This window comes from Vulpes lagopus, chromosome 21 (genome assembly GCF_018345385.1).
Source record: "Vulpes lagopus strain Blue_001 chromosome 21, ASM1834538v1, whole genome shotgun sequence".
Lineage (NCBI taxonomy): Eukaryota > Metazoa > Chordata > Mammalia > Carnivora > Canidae > Vulpes > Vulpes lagopus.
This window is the reverse complement of record NC_054844.1, coordinates 41,949,542-41,970,174: the sequence shown is the minus strand read 5'-3', so window position 1 is coordinate 41,970,174 and position 20,633 is coordinate 41,949,542. Positions and strand designations below refer to the sequence as shown.

At 43.6% G+C, this 20,633-nt stretch overlaps 1 protein-coding gene across 7 annotated transcripts; it reads right to left on the bottom strand.

The window, feature by feature from the left end:
* Positions 1-2,052: 2,052 nt before the first annotated feature.
* LETMD1 (LETM1 domain containing 1) lies at positions 2,053-10,355 on the bottom strand. Of its 7 annotated transcripts, XM_041736070.1 has the most exons (10): positions 9,878-10,339; positions 9,559-9,710; positions 7,867-7,982; positions 6,958-7,040; positions 5,220-5,406; positions 4,995-5,096; positions 4,739-4,891; positions 4,190-4,286; positions 3,281-3,443; positions 2,053-3,084 (listed from the first exon to the last, which is right to left on the bottom strand). In XM_041736070.1, the coding sequence occupies exons 1-9, from the start codon at positions 10,138-10,140 to the stop codon at positions 3,319-3,321; spliced, it is 1,278 nt and encodes a 425-aa protein (XP_041592004.1). In that variant the 5' UTR covers positions 10,141-10,339; the 3' UTR covers positions 2,053-3,084; positions 3,281-3,318. The 7 variants fall into 7 exon arrangements, with proteins under 7 accessions (XP_041592004.1, XP_041592007.1, XP_041592008.1 ...); XM_041736073.1 differs by having other exon boundaries at positions 2,053-3,443; positions 10,214-10,355; XM_041736074.1 differs by lacking the exon at positions 3,281-3,443 and having other exon boundaries at positions 10,214-10,355.
* Between the last annotated feature and the right edge of the window lie 10,278 nt (positions 10,356-20,633).

Sequence of the window (20,633 nt, the reverse complement as noted above, 5' to 3'; positions counted from 1 at the left end):
CCAGGTTTTCCCCCCCACTCTGGGAGGTTTGAGCTTTAAAGGAATATAGGATGTGGCAACCCAAAGTCACCAACTAGTTTTTGTTCTTATTTCTTCTGTTTCTGCCCTTGTGGTCCTTGGATATACAGGGTTAGAGTCCTTATACTATTCCTCTTCCTCCCTCCCCACAGCCCCAGAACTGCCAAGGTTTATTGGATCCCTCCGTCTTGATACATGAAAATTGGAAGCCAAACTTAAATACAGCTCCCAGCTTCCCAAGAACTCAAGTTCTGACTATAACCTTTGCGATCTATAAAGCGGGACTCAAATTCACTTCTTACCTCTGGGGGGGGGGGACACGGTGTCTGCTCCTTTTATGTCCGGCCCATGCTCCAGGATGTGCTCCGCTGAACACCTCGGAGTTCTTTTTATTACCTCCGTTTTAAAACGGAGACAGTGGGGAGCAAAACACACTTCTCTAGCATCCTTTACGTCATGCTTCAATTTTATTATGGTTTATGAACCAGGAAAAGACAAGTGAACCCCTTTTGGGTTTTGGTCGGGGAGAGACCTCTTCCCACTTACCTTCCTCACGGAGCCTTTTCCCGTGCGATGTTCAAGCACCCTTTATGTGTGTCACAGCAGCATTTCGCCTATCACGTTTCTAAACTGAGCCTGCGAGGCCTTGTACTTAGACACATCCTTTAGCCCAGTCTGCCTCTCCTGTTCATTCCCGGTTGTGCTTGGTTTTACAGTGGAGGGGAGTTCTTAAGTACAGGACCTTGTCTCCCCCCATCCTTTAGCCTCACCAAGCAGAGAGTCTTAGGTACCTGAGATCTAGCGCTCTCCTAAGCGGAGCCCACTTTCCCACCTTCAGCAGCCCCGACTACAAGACTGAAGCTTCCCTGCACACTCGGCTCTGGAGAAGACTCTTGCGGAGTCTGTTGGAAGGGGAGGGTGGGCTCTACACATTCCCTCCTTAGGGAGGCTCCAGCCTCACCTAGGAAGCGGATTCCAGCTGCTCCAGAAGAGACACTAGCCTTTGGGATCAACCCAAGAATCTGAATCTGTTAAACTGATTGCCAACCCCCAAGATAATTGGTTTTTCTGAAAAGCTAGTTTCTTCACTTGATCTTAGCCCAAAGACCAAGAAGCGGTATTTGAAAAACTAGTTTCTTAACCCAAGTCCATCCCTCCGTTAACAATTCCGACTCCCGCTGATCCCGTTTTTAAATGCTGAATATTAACATCGAACATTAACCGTCTTGTCAAGCAAAGGGCCTTTTCTACGACCTAGTCCATCTCGTTTCTGGTGCTACCTGAGCTGGACGGGCTTCTAGCTCACGGTTGCTAGAAAAGCTAAGCCTCGGCCTCTGATCGCAGGAGCAGACAGCTTCGGCCCTGCTCCATCTAGGCCTCGACAAAAGAAATTTATTACTGCAACTCATTCTTTCCAGTTTCCTTTCTCACATACTGTATACAGGTAGTATTTTCAATGTGAATCCAAAGCTTGTCTGATTCTCTGAAAAAGATTTTTTTTTTTTTGCGCCTTTTAGGTCCTTTACATTGTGATAATGCTGTATTTAAAGAGAATATTTAAATGTAATATTAAAGAAATATTCAAAAGACCAGTGTGTTATTTTTTATCTTGGCAGGCTGGTTACTTGTTAGAGAAAGGGTGTTTCTCTAGAGTCCTATATAAATCTAATTAGGTCAGTTCGAGATTAATGTTAACATCATGGTGGGGAAAATAGAACGTTCTCTTTGGAGCATCAAGAGCTTGACTTGCAGCATCTGCCCTTATGTGCCTCTTCAGCTGAAGCAGGCCTTGGTCCTGCCCTGTTGGAGCTTTTCCCTTCCTGTAGGCCCTCCACTGGGGGCTCACTTGCTAATTCCAGAGCCTCTGTTCCCTGTTACCATCTTAAAACACAGCAAAGAGCATCAGTGTCAAATCAGTTCCCTCCGAACTTCCATCCCAACAGAAGCTTCTATTCCAACCAGCTACCTCCCCATTAGTTAGGTTTTATGTCAGTCTTGTCAGAGGAGCTTCAGCAAAATAATTAGATGCATAAGTCATTTCCAGCAACCAGTTTCAGGCAGTCTTTACTTTGGCTTTAAAACAGTGCTTCATGCATTTACAATAAGTTACTACAAGCCACTGATGTACACAGACAAAAGCTAAACCCAACTTACTCACAATGCAGGCCCTCCTGGTCCCCCCGCGGGGCAGTCACTAGTACCTTAGAGATTTAATCCTTGGCCCAAAGATGGTGGCCACTGTCCATCACAGCTGGACCGCTGTAGCACAGTGGAGGTAGCAGAGTTCAAGATCCTCAGGGGCTGCAGCACAGCCCAGAAATTAAGACAAGGGGTTGGGGGGGCGGGGTGGGCATGAAGGCTATAAATAAGGGAAGGGTCAAGAAACACTTGTATTTCCTTCTATCTTTTCCACTAGAATGTTCCCGTACATGAATAACTATTTGCTTAAAAAAAAAAAAAAAAAGATGTTCAAGGAAACATTTGGAAAGGAAAGGGAGTGGTTAACCCAGTGAAGGGACCAAAAAAAAGCCAATTTTTGGTCATAACAAAAAGTTTTGAGGGCAGCACTGAGGTACACCCGTAGATGTCAATGCTCCAAACAGTGCTGTTCCCCTCACCAGCCAGAAACTACCAAAAACACAGCTGTAATGAGTGTGGCCGTGGGTAAGTCCTAGGCCAAATGAGGATTTCCACCTGGGGCAAAAGCTCACTTCTAGGATCTGGACTTCAAACATCACAATTAAAGCCCAGTACAGAGGCAGCTCCGGCTGATTCTGAGGAAGTTGGGAAGAGACCTCACATGGGCCCCCTCTGGAGAGAGGATTTGTTTCAGTTCCAGCTCCAACACGGGTACCACGCTACGAAGCCTGTGGCACCTGCTCCTCTGCCTCCCGCACACCTAAGAGTGCACACACACTCTGCCGCCCAGTGCTGTTTGGTACCACGCTGCTGTGACTATGTGGCTGCAGGACAATGCCATCCACTCCGTGTTCGCTCAGCGCCTTGTCCCAATGTAGTTGACGGAAAGCAGGACCACGTTGTGTAGCAAGAGGGACAGCTCAGCTTCTGTAAACACCATCAGCGTTAATGGTTTGGCCAGGAACACTCAGCTTTCTAACTGCCGTGGGGCTTGATACTGGAGGCAGGAAGCCAAGTGCAAACGTGGGACACCAGGGGCTACTGTTCTCAATGCTCCCTGCTTCACTCCAGTCCCCGCGTGTACACCTTCCTTTCCTTCCACCAGATATTCCTTTCTACTCACCCTCACTTCTTGACTCTTATGTGGTAGCAGTAGAAAATTCAGAGATGGTAACGATGATACCCAACACCACAGTCACCCTTGGGATTCTTCTGGTAGGAGCGGGTGCTCTGGAAACATTTCTGGACTCCAAGGAGATTAGTGGGCCTGCCCTGGTATTCACAGGCTTAGAAAAACATCAAGGCCTAGCCGAAGGATCCAACAAGAGACCCACAGGCCTAATACGCAGCCTCAGGTATTTTTTATTTAACCAACTGAGTGTTTTTGTTCTGAATTTGAATGCCTTTAGGCTAGTGCTTCTCAGTAGGGATCATTCTGTTCTCCTGTCCCCTACTGGACATCTGGCAATGTTTGGGGATGTTTTTGGTTGTCAGAACTGGTGTGGAAGGGCAGCCCCAGTGGCGCAGCGGTTTAGCGCCGCATGCAGCCCAGGATGTGATCCTGGGGACCCAGTATCAAGTCCCATATCAGGCTCCATGCAGGGAGCCTGCTTCTCCCTCTGCCTGTGTCTCTGCCTGTCTCATGAATAAATAAATAAAATCTTAAAAAAAAAAAAAAAAAAAGGAACTGGTGTGGAAGATGCTGCTGGCATCTAGTGGGTGGAGACCAGGGATACTGCTAGATACCCTCTAAGGCATAGGACATTAGCATCAATAGTGCCGAGGTTGAGAAACTGCTTCAGACGGGCATGTGTGCAGTCTTGGGCTCCTACAGTCCCCACTGCTCCCTCATGTCTTGCAGAGTCTACTTCATTACCTGCTTAGCCCCTGTAGGCAAGAGTTTACGCCCTTTCAATTAGAGATGTCTATTAAATGAGGGTTTTACAGTAATTAATAATCTACTCCAAAATAATCTTAGAATAAAATACAATTCTGTGGATTTTAATGGCATAACCATAGGGATGGGTCTTACCTTTCAGGCTGCAGGAAATCTGGAGCCACTCTCCCAGCCACGTTCGACACTTCTCTTCAGCAATGTGGGTAGAATTCAGGCCACGAAGATAACAAGCCTGTATCACTCAGAAGAGAAACAGTCCTCCACAGTCACATAGCAAATATGCCCATGAACTGTAAACACACATATAATTCAAAATCTCCTTTAAATAAGTCACAACCCCATGCCCAGAAGGAAGCTTTCCCCATGGCGAGCTGAACTACGAGGGACAGACAAGAGGACGACCAAAGAGGCCTACATCACCTAAAACACAAGGTCTAAAGAAGGGTGTCCTTGGTTTCTCAAGGGCCAAAAGAAAAGCAACATAAATCAAAATTACTATGGGCAATTCCTCTCCATGAGTGAAATTCACTGAGAAAAAAAAAATACACGGAAATGAGGTGAAAGAATAGAGTTTTGGTTTTGTTCTAACAAGCAAAACAGGGAGCTCTCTGTAAGCTCCCAGCCCCGTGAGCTGGCTTGAGAGCCCACCAAGGACTGAGGGTTGCTACTGCAGTAAGTTCTTACCGATTTCACTTCCTGGAGAGTCAGCTGGCCAACCCCCAGCTTTGCCAAAGCTTTGTCCAGCTGGTGAATTACAGCCATGTGAGTGTTTAAACGGCGTCTCAACAAGAAAGGAGGCAGATGAGGCGTGAGGAGCATGGCTCGACTCAAGGCTTTCTGTAACACAACAGCACAGGAGGGCAAAGTCAACAGTCATTACCACATGCAAAACCTGAGACAAGGTGAGGCTGTGGAACACAGAAAGCCTCAAAGTGCTCACCATTTGCAAAGCATGGAGTTGGTTCATGCCCAGAGGATGGTTAGAGAAACACTGTCTCAGAGCCAGGATATCATGTACTGTTGGGTGGGTACCATGCTGTATCTTGGGAGAGGTGAGAGATTGGTAGAGGTTAGGAAGGTCCTGCCTGGCCCTCTTTCCTAGTTTTAGTGCAAACAGGGTCTGACAAAAGTCACAGTTTGCAGGAAGGGGTAGCTGAAGGAATACCTTGGTGCACAGCTCTGTCATATGCCATCGGAGTTCTGCATCGGAAACGAGAGGGATAACCTTTTCTAAATAACAAAGGATTTCTGGGTGGGACTGCTTCCGGAGAGCATGATAGATATCTAAGAAATCAATCTGTTGCTTTGGGGTCCAGAAATGTTGGATCAGTAGCTGCCTAGGAAACAGGTACCTGAAAGGAGAAGGAATCACAATGTCACTTGCTGAAACAGGCCTCTTTCATTTCAAAGAGCTCCCCGAAAGCATTTGGCAGACATGAACACTGGGAAGAAGAGACGGAGACGTTACTTCCCTAGCCCACTGTTCTTTTCTGTAAATGAGTCTCAGCTCGAGGTTTAAAGATACACTGAAGCACAATTTCAAGCAACGTTGCTGAGGTTATGTGAAAGGAAGCAGTAGTGGGATAGCCTCGCTTGCAGTGATTAGAAAAAGGGACTTCACTCAAACTAAAGCATTTGAAGAACATATCTTGGACAGAGTTGGAGAGAGTTGTAGATAGAGCCGGTCACTGGATGTGATGCTGACAACTTCAAACTACAGCACGATTCGTATGTGTATATAAAATGTTACAGGTAAATTTGTTTTTTTAATTTATTTTTCCGCACGGGTGGTGGTTTCAGAGCACAGCTGCAAATCCCTGACATTCCTTTGATTGAGAAGTGAGGTCTGTGTCCCCTTATTTTTTAAATCTGGGGGACTGATTCAACCAATAAAACAGAGCAGAGTTGAGTCTTTGTGACCTCCGAGGCTAGGTTATAAAAGGCCACGCAGATTCTTATTTGCTAAAACACTCACCACTGGAACCCTGAGCTGCCATGTAAGAAGTCCTATTACTCTGAGGCCACCATATTAAAGAGGCCACATGCAGGCAATCTGATTCAGAGTTCCAGCTTTCCAGCCATCCCTGCTAAGGCACCAGACATAAAAGTGACCTTAGACCATCATCAGCTAACTGCCCCTGAAGGACTTCTGTCAACACCACATGGAAGAGAAAAATCAGTCACCCACCTGAAACCTGCCCAATTTCCTGACCCACAAAACCAGGAAAAGCTGTTAAGCTTCACACAGTTATTTGCTATAGAGCAACAGAGAGCTAAAATAACACGCAACGTCATAGTTTAAAAGCCACCTGGGTGGCTCATTGGTTAAGCATCTGACTCTGATTTCAGCTCAGGTCATAATCTTAGGGCTGTGGGATCGAGCCGCCTGTTGGGCACTATGCTCAGCGGGGAGTCTGGTTGAGATTCTCTCTCTCTGCCCCTCCCCACTATGCTTGTTTGCTCTTGCTGACTCTCAAAAGAAATAAATTATTAAAAAAAAAAAAAACTGTCATCTTTGGATCCAAAGTAAAGTAATAAAAATTTATTTTATGTTATCAGAATATGCAATACATTTCTCTCAAAAAAAAAAAAAAAAAAAAAAAAAAAACCTCCCAAATTGCTATGCTTCCAGGGAGTGGGTTGCTGCCTCAAGGGATGATGGAAAAGATCATAATCGTATTTCATATCATATAGGGGCAGCTAAGAGACAAGAAAAGTCTAAGTTACCTATACCTACAGCTGATCCAGTAATCCAAGTGTTACTGAGTGGCTAATTAGAAGACTGGAGCAGTTAGTGCAATAATCTCTGCCTACTTCTGAAATGGAAAGTTCTTAAAATAATTCTTAATTAAAAAAAATCTTTGCTTCTTCAATATGCTGGGAAGATAGAAGTCTGTACTCACATTAGCAAGAAGACCAGGTAGTTGGCAAAGGGTGGAATGGAAATAATACCTAGGAAAAGACACTTGGTGACGTCTCGACGGAACTAAGCAGAAATAAACACAGATGCAGTTTTAACCCAGGTAAGTTCTTAATACAGTGAACAATCCCTCCCCCACACTGTGCAGTTAACTCCTACTGCAGCCCAGAGAAGGATCAAGGTTATTTCTATCTACCTCTACTTGGTAAGTTCCTTAAGAACAGAAGCCCTGATTTGTTCATTTTTGTATCCCGAATAATGCCTAGTACAAGGCCTGACATTATACCAAATCCCTCAACACATTTTTCCTGATGTGACGAATGGATCCTAGGTCCTCAGTTTCAGCTTTAAAACTACTCATCAAGTCACCACCAAATACTACTTTCCCGCTGCCTTTTCAATCCCTGCAGATTTTTACATATTCGGAAATGAATTACATTTTAGTATTTGCGACTTCTATTCATCAAGTATGCCAGTATGCTCTTTATGGAGCTCTGTTACAGAGGGCTACAACTCTGAATAAAACCAATTCTGACTGGGCAGCCGGGGTGGCTCAGCAGTTTAGCGCCGCCTTCAGCCAAGGGTGTGATCCTGGAGACCTGGGATGGAGTCCCGCATCCGGCTCCCTGCATGGAGTCTGCTTCTCCCTCTGCCTGTGTCTCTGCCTCTCTCTCTCTCTGTGTCTCATGAATAAATAAATAAAATCTTAAAAAAAAAAAATTCTGACAACCTGATGCTCTCCTTTAGATGAATACTTTGATCTCACAGCAGAGGGGAGAAGGCTGATCAGTGGTGAACAAGATAGAAAACCAAACCAAAACAAAACCTTGAGATCTTGGTTAACTTTAATTACCTCACCATGAAATTCTGGGTATATGCCCCTGGCCCGTACCTGTCTCAAATGCTCCATCTCCCGGTATGGAAGTTGATGAAACTTTATATTGTGCTTCCACATATTTGCCTTTATTCTTCTAGCCTTTTTGGCATCAGCCCAAAACATCTGCAATCCTGCCTCATTAAAGTAGAGGACAGAGTGTGATGTTATCCCAGTTTGAATCTTATCACAGCTTCCCAACTCCATGTTTACTAACAACACACAAACTTGTCCCTCCCCAATACCACTCTGAGTCACAGCTCTAAATGAGGACATTCGAAACTCTTGTGAGGCCAACCTATATCTCTCTTCTCATTTGTTTTCCCCCAGCACATCACCTCTCTTCCAGCCAAGGTGGCCTTCTGTGATCTATTTACGGAATGCTCTCCCTCTTCTGGTTCACTACTCACTCCCACTTTAAAATAAAAATTCAAAAGCTCCATAACCTTAAGAAGTATTCATCAATTAACATTATGTATTCCCCAAACAAAATATTAACTTATCTCCTTTCTAGAACACTTTTAGAAATAGTATTAATTCAACATATTTCTATGATTGCATTTTTCTGTTCATCTGATGATAATTCTTACATTTTGTCTAAGACTTTAGTTTTCAAAAATGCTTTCATATTTATGAATGAAATGACACTATGCCTAGGTTGGCTTCAAAATCATATAGGAGAAGGCAAGTGTATAAACAAAGTAAGATGGCAACAAGTTGCTAACTGTTGAAGTAAGGTTGAGTACGTGAAAATTCATTGTATTATTCTCTCTACTTTTGTGTATGTTTAAAATTTTCTATAATTAGAAACCAACCAACCAAAATTCTTCTTCCAGACCCTTTTCTTGTTTAATCCTAGTTATAAACCTGGTAGCAGACAAAGCAGCCATTCTATTTCTACTTCAGATTTTGCAAGTCCATGAAGCTAGGAGCAATCATGATAATTTTCACAGGCGACGATATGGTAGTTTACTGTAATTGCTGTTATGATAAAAGTATTATAGTCATAGACACATTTATTGAGCACATATGATGATCGGGCCCTAAGTACTTTAGATGTATTGGTGTTTTTATTTAACCTTCACAACCACGCAGTCAATAGGTAGGTCCTATTATTTTCCATGTTTTACAGATGAGAAAACCAACGGACAGAGAAGTTAAGTAACTAGTCCAATCACATCGTCAGTGACAAGCTGGGATTTGAACCCAGGCAGTCTGGCAAGAGTGGACACCTGTCCTCATCATCGCACCGTATTCTAGTAACTAGCACAGCTCTGATCTGAACGAAAACATTCAGAACGTGAGTATATCCACAACACCGTATCTAGGACAGATCTATGGCAAGCATCAGACCACACTTTCTTATGGGCCAAGTCAGTTGATAAACCACAGGGCAGGTCTGTGCAGCCATAGATGCCTGGCTTGGTGCACGTCATAGAATCTCTACAACAGTCAGCTGCGTGTGGCTACGAAAAGTGCAAAAATACCTACATTCCCCCCTGGATGTGGTCAAAGTTGTCTGTCCTAACACTTTTTTTTTCTAGAAATATTCACCAGAAGTGCTAAACTTCTAAGAATTTAATGCCAAGCATTTCTAGAACACCCCAGCTCACACCACGCGGCACGACATGCAAATAATCTTCCTTTTTCTAACACTCCGGGACGTTGCCCGCGAATGGACTCCAGGGATCGCTGTTTGGGGGTTTTTACCTTTCATGAAGATTGTGTACAGGACATAGAAGCGGGGGAAATGACGACCCAAGAAACGATGGTATTTCCCATTAATCACTTTGGTCTTGGCCGCCACGTAAGAGATCAAGCTCTTCACGTCTGCCTTTGGAGAAAGGTGAAGCTTTGAAGACCTACAAGGAAGATCAAAGAGACTATGTGGGCATCGGTCCCCGGAGCCCCCTTGGGAACTAATGTCAAACACCAGGCTCAGAGAACGTGTGCTGAGATCTGAACCTTCCGAAATCCAAGGAAGATCTTGGGCTCAAGGAGAGATAAGCCATCGGCCCGGGAAACATACATATCGGGCCGGTGAAAGATCCGGCGGGAAGGGACGTCGGGCGTGGGATGAGGCTGCAGGGGCCGTTTCAACAGCAAGCTAAGGCCCGCGATGGGATCCGGAGGAGTAGCCGTGGAGCCTAAGCCGGAAAAGGGAGGCTGAAGGAGGAGTCCAGGCCCCTGGGGAATTCGGACACGGGCCACTGACAGCCCTGAGGGCCGGGAAGCCGAGGAATAAAACCCCCGGGGCCAGGGCGTGGGATGCTGACAACTAGAGACCAGCATGCAAACAAGGTTGAGACACTGGAAGGGAGGGCCTGTATGTCGGAAACGCTCTCCTTTGTCCCAGGTCCCTCACCGAGGGGCCCCCCAGGCCAGGCCACAGCGAACAAGTTGCAGCTTCCGAGGGACATGAGGCCCGGGGATGGCCGCCGAGCCCCACAGGACAGCCCGAGCCCAGCACACCCTGGAGAGCGCCATCTTCACCGCGAGGGAGGTCGCCCTTACGTCACGCTCGTGCCAGGGCGCATGCGCCCCTCCTGAGTGCTGATTGGTGGCCGTCGGGCGCTCGGCCGGCGAGGAGGCGGTGCTAAGGCGACGTAGCGCGAGAAGGGCCCTGATTGGACGCAGCCGGTGTTTCCTGATTTAAAGGCGCCGGAAGCGGGCCGTCGCCGAGGCCGCGAGGACGTAGGGTCTGTGATCTTGAGGACGGTGTCTCGCCGACGGCGCTGTCGATGCCCCGCGATTCCCAAAGGGCTTCCTAGCGCCGCCCTCGCCGTCTGCCCCTATCCCCGGCTTCGGGGCGTCGATGCGGTGGGTGCCCGGCGGCGCCGTGGCGGGGCCTGGGGCCGCGGCGCCCTCTAGTGGCGGCGGCAGGACTAGGCCGGGAGCCGCGGGAGCCGGTGGAGCCGGGGTTGGAGCGCTTCCTGCTGTCGCCGCTGGTTTCCAGACTGTCCACCTGCCCTTCGAGATACACATCTTCCTCCATCACCTTGTGTGGGCTTTTTTAAATTTATTTTTATTTATTTATTCATGAGGCAGAGACACAGGCAGAGGGAGAAACAGGCCCCACGCAGGGAGCCCGACGTGGGACTCGACCCTGGGTCTCCGGGGTCACGCCCTGGGGCGAAGGCGGCGCTAAACCGCTGAGCCCCCCGGGCTGCCATGTATTTGTTGTTATTATTATTATTATTATGTATTTGTTTTTTATTATTTATTTATTTATTTATTTTTTAGCGTCTACCGCTTACGCTGTTTATACATTTGTTTGGTTCGCTCCCCAAATAAGACTGAGGACAAGCACCTTCCTGCCTTGTTCACTGCTGCACCCTGCCCCTAACACTAGGTGCCATGCCTGGCATGTAGTAGGTGCTCAATAATTTTTTTTTTTTTTTTTTTTTTTTTTTTTAGGGTCCATGCCCAGGGTCAGGCCCAGTGCAGCGTTTAAACTCTGGGTGGTTCAGGGCATGAGCCCACAGGAGCCTGCATCTCCCTCTGCCTGTGTCTCTGCCTCTCTCTCTGTCTCATGAATAAATAAAACCTTCAAAATAAAAAAATAAATAAAATAAAATAAAATAATAAATAAAATAATAAAATAAAATGTAAAATAAAATATTAAATAAAATAAATAAAATAAAATAATAAATAAAAAATAAAATAAAAAATAAAAATAAACAAAGTAAAAAATAAAATAAATTAAAAAATAAAATAATAAAATAAAATACATTAAATAAAATAAATAAAATAAAATAAAACTCACGACTCTGAGATCAAGACCTGAGCTGAGATGGAGAGTCTTGATGCTTAACCAACCAAGCCACCCAGACACCCCTTGGTCCACGGAATTTGTAGTCCCCAGCACAGAATATTTTGATTTTTATCATTATTAGTATTATTTTTATTCATGATAGAGAGAGAGGCAGAGACACAGGCAGAGGGAGAAGCAGGCTCCACGCAGGGAGCCCGACACAGGGCTCGATTCCGGGACTCCAGGATTGCGCCCTGGGCCAAAGGCAGGTGCCAAACGGCTGAGCCACCCAGGGATCCCCCAGAATATTTTTATAAATATTCTTGAATGAATTAATTACTGAAGAAGCTGAGGATTCTTAGAAGTGGCGCTTAGCTCCTCTGAGAATATACCATCTTAAGTGCCTATGAATATTTACGGTCCACGGAGAGTTGTAAGAAAGCATCCCATTTGGAAAATGGAAACAGGGTCTAGGTTCAGATCTTAGCATTGCCGTTGCCTTTCGTGTGTGTGACCTTGGACCTGTCACTTTAGCTCTGAGGTTATTTCCCTTATAACAGTACTTACTTTATAAGAGATGTGTGAAGATCCAAGAAGAAAATGGTCGTGAAAGCTCCGTATAATGTGTGTAGTGGGTCCCGGAGCTTCATATTAGCCTAGGCGGCTTATGATTGTACCACTTATGAGGTCAGAGAAAATGCTCTGCAACGATGATCTCTACAAGTGTGCAGGTGAGGGGGGTGGGATGGAAAGTTGACTAAAATACGATCTTGTCTTCAGAGACATTCTTGAGATACAATTAGCTATGCTTAGTAATTGTATCTCAAGAATGTCTCGCTCTAAAATTCCAGAACACCCCTAGAAAGAAGGGGACAAGATCAATCCAAGATAGTTTTGTGGAGGAAACGGGAAGGTACAGTGCCAGGAGAGATGGATAGAGGAAAGGCATTTCATGCAGCAAAACAATATGGCAGGAACACAGGAATTCCTTCTTTCCCTCCTTCCTTCCTCAAATGCACGTTTCTTGTTTAGCGCCTCTCCCTGCACGCCCCCTCACTGCAACATGCTCACAGTTAAGTCTTGCTGGTTCTGCCTTCTAACCATTTCTTTAGTCATCCAGTTTCCTTCTCTCTTCTGTGCCACCACCCACCTCTGATCTAGAAGACGAGGATCAACTTCCTTACTGGTCTCTCCGTCATCTATAAAATAGAGGCCAAAGGCCTCTTTCCAACCAGTTTTCATTCCATAGCCAGAGAAAGCTTTGAAAATTGCAAATCTAAGCTTGTCACTCCCCTTTATAAAACCTTCCAGGTTTCCTGACTCAGGATAAAGTTCAGACTCCTTAACCCGACCTACAAAGCTTTGCATTAATTGACTTCAACCTATCTTCCCAGCCTCATCTCGTATCTCCCAAGTGTCTTTTCCCCCGTATCTTTTTATGCTAAGAAACACTGGCCTTTCAGTTCTACTGTAGGCCAAGCAACCTTATGCTCTGGGCTTTTGCACATGTTGCTCTTTGCTTAAAGTTCTTTCTCTCTTCCTCCTCCTCCTCCTCCTCCTCCTTCCTCTTCTTTTTGAAGATTTTATTTATTTGAGAGAGAGCATGAGTGGGGAGAGGAGCAGAGGGGCAGAGGGAGAGAATCTCAAGCAGACTCTGCACTGAGTGGGGAGCTTCAATGTGGAGCTTGATCCTAAGGCACCAGGATCATGACCTGAGCCGAAGCCAGATGCTTAACTGGCTGACCCACCTGAGCACCCCTGCTTGGAGTTTCCTCCCTTCCTCCCGGCTTGTTTCAGGTTCCAGCTGATGACAATAATAGCTGGCATTTATTAAGCAGGCACCATGTGCCATCATTGTTCTTAATGCTTTATGTGTATTAGGTCATTTAATCTTCAGTGTAAGGGGGTGAGGGGATGGGGTAACTGGGTGAGGGGCATTAAGGAGGACACATGATGTCATGAGCCCTGGGTATTATATAAGACTGATGAATCACTGACCTCTGCCTCTGAAACTAACAATATATGTTAATTAATTGAATTTAAATTAAAAAAAATTTTAAATCCTCAGTACAACTTCATGAGGTAGATAGTATTGTTAGCTCCACTTTATAAATAAGGAAAGTGAGGTTAAGTAACCTACTCAAGATTTGAGTCAGTATTTGAACTCCGATAGACTGGGCACATGAATTACTACTGCACTGTATATAAACAGCACTGCTGGGGCGCCTGGGTGGCTCGGTCAGTTAAGCATCTGCCTTTGACTCAGGTCACGATCCCATGGTCCCGAGATCGAGTCCCAAGTTGGGCTCCCTGCTCAGCTGGGAGCCTGCCGCTCCTCCTGCTTGTGCTCTCTCCTCTCTCTCTCTCTCTCTCTCTCTCTCTCTCTCTCTCTGTGCGTGTCAAACAAATAAAATATTTAAAAAATAAAAAAAATAACAGCACTGTTGGAACAACTATTTTTTTTATCCTACAGACTTGGGTTCCTCTAGTATTACTCCTCTATCTTGTAGCTGGATATACTTATCCTTAATAGTACTTAAAATGATAATAATTAATTAGCTGTGGCGTTACACATTTAATGACTGTCTTCCCCACAAGATTCTAAGGTCACCGAATTTGTAGTCGCTAGCACAGTGCCTGGCACACAACAAGTGCTCATTAAATATTTGTTAAATGAATAAATGTCTTATATACCTGAATATAAGGTAATGTTTTTCTTCTCAAAATAATTTTTCAGAAAAGAAGTTGCCTTGTATCTGTGTTCTTACGAAGTCTGTTATTATAGTCCACAACATCTGTTTTATATATTTTGTTTTCAGTCAAAGTACTGTGTGGGGAAGGTGCATTCTGAAATAACCTCAATTAATGCTAGTTCTACAAGCTTATAGAGGTCACTGGTTGGAATCACTTAAAAACGAAAGGGAAGCAAAAAATAATAATAACATAGATTTAAGGAATTATTCTTGGATTAAGACCAGTTTCAGGGCAGCCCGGGTGGCTCTGCGGTTTAGCACCAACTTCAGCCCAGGGCCTGATCCTGGAGACCCGGGATCGAGTCCCACGTCGGGCTCCCTGCATGGAGCCTGCTTCTCCCTCTGCCTGTGTCTCTGCCTCTCTATCTCTCTCTCTCTCTCTCTCTCTCTCTCTCTGTCTCTCATGAATAAGTAAAGAAAATCTTTTAAAAAAAAAGACTTCAGTTTCAAGTGTTGTATCTTGTTGTGAGTAAGCCTTTTACAAGCAACAGGACGAGGTTATATTGTGGATATCAGGAATATATAAGCAGGGCAGCCCCCGTGGCACAGCGGTTTAGCGCCACCTGCAGCCCAGGGTGTGATCCTGGAGTCCCGGGATCGAGTCCCACGTCAGGCTCCCTGCATGGAGCCTGCTTCTCCCTCTGCCTATGTCCGTGTGTCTCTCATGAATAGATAAATAAAATCTAAAAAAAAAAAAAAAAGTTTGAGTGAGAAGCCATTCTCTCTAAATAAATATTTCACATGTGATGTAAAATGTGTTGCCAAATAACTTATATTTTCATTAAATTAGCAACTACTTTTTTAAAAAGTTATTATTTATTTATTCATGAGAGACACAGAGACAGAAAGAAACAGAGACACAAGCAGAGGGAGAAGAAGCAGGCTCCATGCAGGGAGCCCGCTTCAGGACTCCATCCTGGGCCAAAGGCAGGCACTAAACCACTGAGCCACCCAGGGTTCCCCTAAATTAGTAACTACTTAAAGTAGACATTTGACTACTTCATATATATGAAGTTGACCAAAAACCTTTTTTTTTTTTAGTTGTTCTCTTTGGGAAGACAAAGCACTGCCTTGTATTTGGGCACATATATTAAAATTTGCAATATATTTTATTAAGTGCTGTTTATTAGGTATTGGCAGGCACAAAGATGGGCTGATAAGAACTTGGTGTATGTAGAGAACAAAAAGAAAACTAACTTGGCTGAAACAGATGGTTATATACTAGTAGTTCATCTATTATATGTATGTATATATCTCACAATTATTATGCATCTATTATATATATAATCTCACAATTATTGAGCATGCAGGCCAGCCATTGTTCCTGTTACTTGGAAGGAGTCAGAAGTCAGACAGGATTCTAGCCCTAGTATAGTTCACGTTTTATAATGATTGAGAGATATGTTTGGAATACTAAAGTGAGGCTGCATTTCTGGGGGCCTCGTGTGAAGACTAGAGATTTGGATTTGATTGGAAAGGACTGGAGAGTCCTAGTGCATTTTGCCTAAAGGAGTGACAAGGTGAAGATGATGTTTTATAAAAATTAGTCTGGAGTGGTGTCCAGGATGGGTCAGAGTGGGAAAAGACTGAAGGTTAAGGATACCAAAAAGGTTATTATAAGGATCTGGATAAGAGACAGTGAGGAGGGATGCCTGGGGGGCTCAGTGGTTGAGCGTCTACCTTCTGCTCAGGGTGTGATCCCCGAGTCCTGGGATTGAGTCCCACGTCGGGCTCCCTGCATGGAGCCTGCTTCTCCCTCTGCCTGTGTCTCTGCCTCTTTCTCTGTGTCTCTTATGAATAAATAAATAAATAAAATCTTTTAAAAAAGAGAGAGAGAAACCACTACAATGCCCCAAAATGGTGACCCCTTTAAGTGGTCCAGACTTGCAGTGTGTGAATGGGAATCAGATTTGAACTCCCACTACCCATGTCATTTAGTTAGTCATCAGAATTTGGTGTTCATTTTACAAACATTTGAGGGTCCACTCTATAGCCATTTTGCTAAATTCTAGGAACATAAAGGCAAATAAAAAGCAGGCCTTTCCCTCAAAAAATTCAGAGGTTTCATAGAGAAGATTCCATTAAAAAATTGTGCTATCATGTAATAGGTGCTGTTACAGAGAAATGTCCAAGGTACAGTGAAAGTTAAAAGAAGGAGTAGTAATTGATAAATTTCTGGTGGTGGGTGATGGGCATCCAGATAAACAGAAGTCAGATTTGAACTAGGTCATGGAAGATAAATTGGAGATTGCCTGGGAGACAAGTACTGGAAGGAAGGACTTTGTGAGAAGGAGCAGCATGACCATCCATAGATAGGAAAGACTGAACCTTCAGGCAAAGAGATATTTATTTTACTCGGAAAAATACTAACCACAGGGATTTGCCAACTTTAGGTATTAATTCATTGAGTTTGACAGACTGCCTTTGGCAAGTTATTCTTCGCAAGGCACCAAAACAAACAAACAAACAACAACCCAGGATGAAAAAGATTTAATAACCAATACTTTTTTTTTTTAAGATTTTATTTATTCATGAGAGACACAGAGAGAGAGAAAGGGAGGCAGAGACACAGGCAGACGGAGAAGCAGGCTCCATGCAGGGAGACTGACGTGGGACTCGATCCTAGGTCTCCAGGATCACACCCTGGGCTGAAGGCGACGCTAAACCACTGAGTCACCCGGGCTGCCCAATAACCAGTACTAATACAATTTTATAATACTCTCAGAATTCTGAGCAAGTTGAAAACTTCTTAATTGCATTTTTTCTTATGTATTAAAAATGTTGTTGAGGGACATGTGGCTGGCTCAGTTGATAGAGCATGTGACCCTTGATCTTGGGGTTGTGAGTTTGAGCCGTAATCTTGTAAAGATTACTTTAAAAAATAAAATCTTTAAAAAATTGAAATATATATATATATTTTAAAGAAGGCTTCACACCCCATCTGGGGCTTGAACTCATGACACTGAGATGAAGAGTTGTGCACTCCACTGACTGAACCAGGCAGGCATCCCCCCAAAATAAAAATAACTAAAAAAGGTTGTTGGGGCACCTAGCTGCCTCAAAGAAAGAGAACTTCTTGGTTTTCAGGTCATGAGTTGAAGCTTCACATTGGGTGATTACTTAAAACAATTTTTTTTAATCTTTTAAAAGGAAGAGAACAGGGGATCCCTGGGTGGCGCAGTGGTTTAGCGCCTGCCTTTGGCCCAGGGCACGATCCTGGAGACCAGGGATCGAGTCCCACGTCAGGCTCCCGGTGCATGGAGCCTGCTTCTCCCTCTGCCTATGTCTCTGCCTCTCTCTGTGTGTGACTATCATAAATAAATAAAAATTTTTAAAAAATCTTTAAAAAAATTTGTAGAAAAAAATAATAAATAAATAAAAGGAAGAGAACACAGAATACTGTAACTTTCACTTACATATCCATCACCTAAAGTCCCATTTCCTTCCCATTCTGCACATTCTCTTTATATCAGTCTGCTTTTAATACTTTGAACATGTATATTATAATATATAATTATATATTATATGAACATATGGATATATTATATATAATTATTTATTGAATATATATTATAAAGTATAATATATATATTTGAACATACATATGTATATCTGCACAAATAGTATGTGGACTTTTTTTTTAATGTTTTACAAATTTGTAAACAGTTGACCTTGAATAACATGAGTCTGAACTGCATAGGTCCACTTTTTTCCAACAAATCCAGTACAGTACTGTAAATATATTTTCTCTTCTTTATGATTTTCTAAATGATATTTTCTTTTCTCCAGCTTACTTTCTTATAAGAATACAGGCTATAATGCATAGAACAAAACGAAAAAGAACAACAACAAAAAATAATGCATAGAACATACAAAATATGTATTAATTGATTATGTTTTTAGTAAGGCTTCTGATCAGTAGCAGTTAAGTTTTGAGGGAGTCAAAGTTATACATGGATTTTTGAGGTGCTTGGGTAGCTCAGTAGATTAAGCATCCGACTCTTGATTTCAGCTCAGGTCATGATCTCACGGTCATGAGAAAGAGCCCTGCATTGGGCTCAGCAGGGAGTCTTCTTGAGATTTCTCTCCCTCTCCCACTGCTCTCCCCCCATGCATGCTCTCTTTCTCTCTCTCTCAAATAAATAAATAAATATATTTTTAAAAAGCTATACAGGGATCCCTGGGTGGCGCAGCAGTTTGGCGCCTGCCTTTGGCCCAGGGCGCCATCCCGGAGACCCGGGATCGAATCCCACATCGGGCTCCCGGTGCATGGAGCCTGCTTCTCCCTCTGCCTATGTCTCTGCCTCTCTCTCTTTCTCTCTCTGTGACTATCATAAATAAATAAAAATTAAAAAATAAAAATAAAAAGCTATACATGGGTTTTTATCTGTGTAGGGGGTCAGTACCCCTAACGCTTGTGTTGTCCAAAGGTCAACTATAATTAGTTTCATGTGGCATTTATTTTTATTTCCCTCAAATTTGTTTTCAAAATTCATCCATGTAGACAAAATTCATTAATTTTAGTGGCTGTGTGTGGTCTATCACATGAACACACTCCAGTTTGTTGTTCTATTTGTTACTGAAATCATTTATGTTGTTTTCAGTGTTTCATTATTATAAACATTGCCTTGTAGGGAACATCCTTGAACAGGTCTCCTTGTTTTTATGTACGAAAGTTTCTCTTAATCAGTGTTTCAGAGTGTGTTTTTCAACCATTACTCCATAAGTAACATGTTCCCAATTATATTTCCCCCCTTTTCTTTACAGTCTCAGGTCTAACCAATAACAAATTATTGTTAAATTTACTGGATAAGGGACCCCTGGGTGGCTCAACGATTGAGCATCTGCCTTCGGTTCAGGGCGTGATCCTGGGATCCTGGGATCAAATCCTGCATCAGGCTCCCGGCAGGGAACTTGCTTCTCCCTCTGCCTGTGTCTCTGCCTCTCTCTGTCTCTCATGAATAAATAAAATCTTTAAATATATATATCTTTTGAGGGAACATCTGACTGGCTCAGTTGGTAGAGCATATGACTCTTCATCTCAGGGTAGTGAGTTCAAGCCCCACGTTGGGTGTGAAGCCTACTTTAAAAAAATGTGTTTTGGGGGCAGCCCGGGAGGCTCAGCGGTTAAGCACCGCCTTCAGCCTAGGGCGTGATCCTGGAGACCCGGGATTGAGTCCCACCTCGGGCTCCCTGCATGGGGCCTGCTTCTCCCTCTACCTGTGTCTCTGCTTCTCTCTCTGTGTGTGTCTCTCATGAATAAATAAATAAAATCTTTTTTAAAAATGTGTTTTGTATACAAGTTTTTAATATTTGTTATAATCAGTTTTATCAGAATTGACTCATAACTTTTGCTTTTTCATAATTTGATTTTGTAAATTCTTTAAGGTCATAAAAAATATTCTGTATTTTTTTCAGGTAATTTTGAAGGTTTTGTTTTACAAGTTTAGGTCTTTAATTCACCTGGAGTTTATTTTATGTCTGTTCCTTTCCTGTCCTCTGAAACTTGCGGGGTTCATCATTTGACCCCACTACATCTCTCATTCCAGTAATTGCCTTTGGCACCCTAAGCATTTTGTTGCCTCCTCCCTCTAAGTCTTTCTCTTAGAAATAGCAGAATGGAAATATAAATGATCTCCAGGCTAAGAAAAGTAGCTGTTTGAGGGCCTGTAAAGAAGAAGCAAGTGGCAAAAATGAGATAAAGAGACTCATTGAGAGGAATCTCTGCAAAAGATGCTACACAAGGACGGTTCATCCTTCAGACCAGGAACCTGAGGCTCCTGGAAGTAGAATTGTGTTTGCAGGGAGAAAGAAGAGTCTCAGAGAGCTGGTCCTGAGGAAGAGACTTCTGAGAGGATCCTTGCGTCTTACTTTTGAGCCCTTCCACATCTACACCATCTGCTTTCTTATTTTACCTCTTGTCCCTACCTACGAGTCCTGTGAGCTTCTCCCGCCTTGTACTAGAAGACTGTGAAACCAAGGCATGGAAGAGTCACATGGAGGTTGCTGAATCTGAGATTAGAACCCAGGACTACTGGCCATCAAGCTGAAAGCTTTCAGCTGAATCAAGTGGAAACCAGCTTGCACGAGAAGACTGCTAAGAGGAGGTTAGCAACAGTCCAAAATTACAATAGATAGCCTTTGATTTCTAGTGTAATTTACAGTCGTAATCATCATCAAAGAGCCTTTTATCAGTGCTTTCTTGTAATAGGCAATTAAGTAGGCACTGAACTAAATTTAGAATATATTTTTCATGAACACGATCAAAGAATTCATAC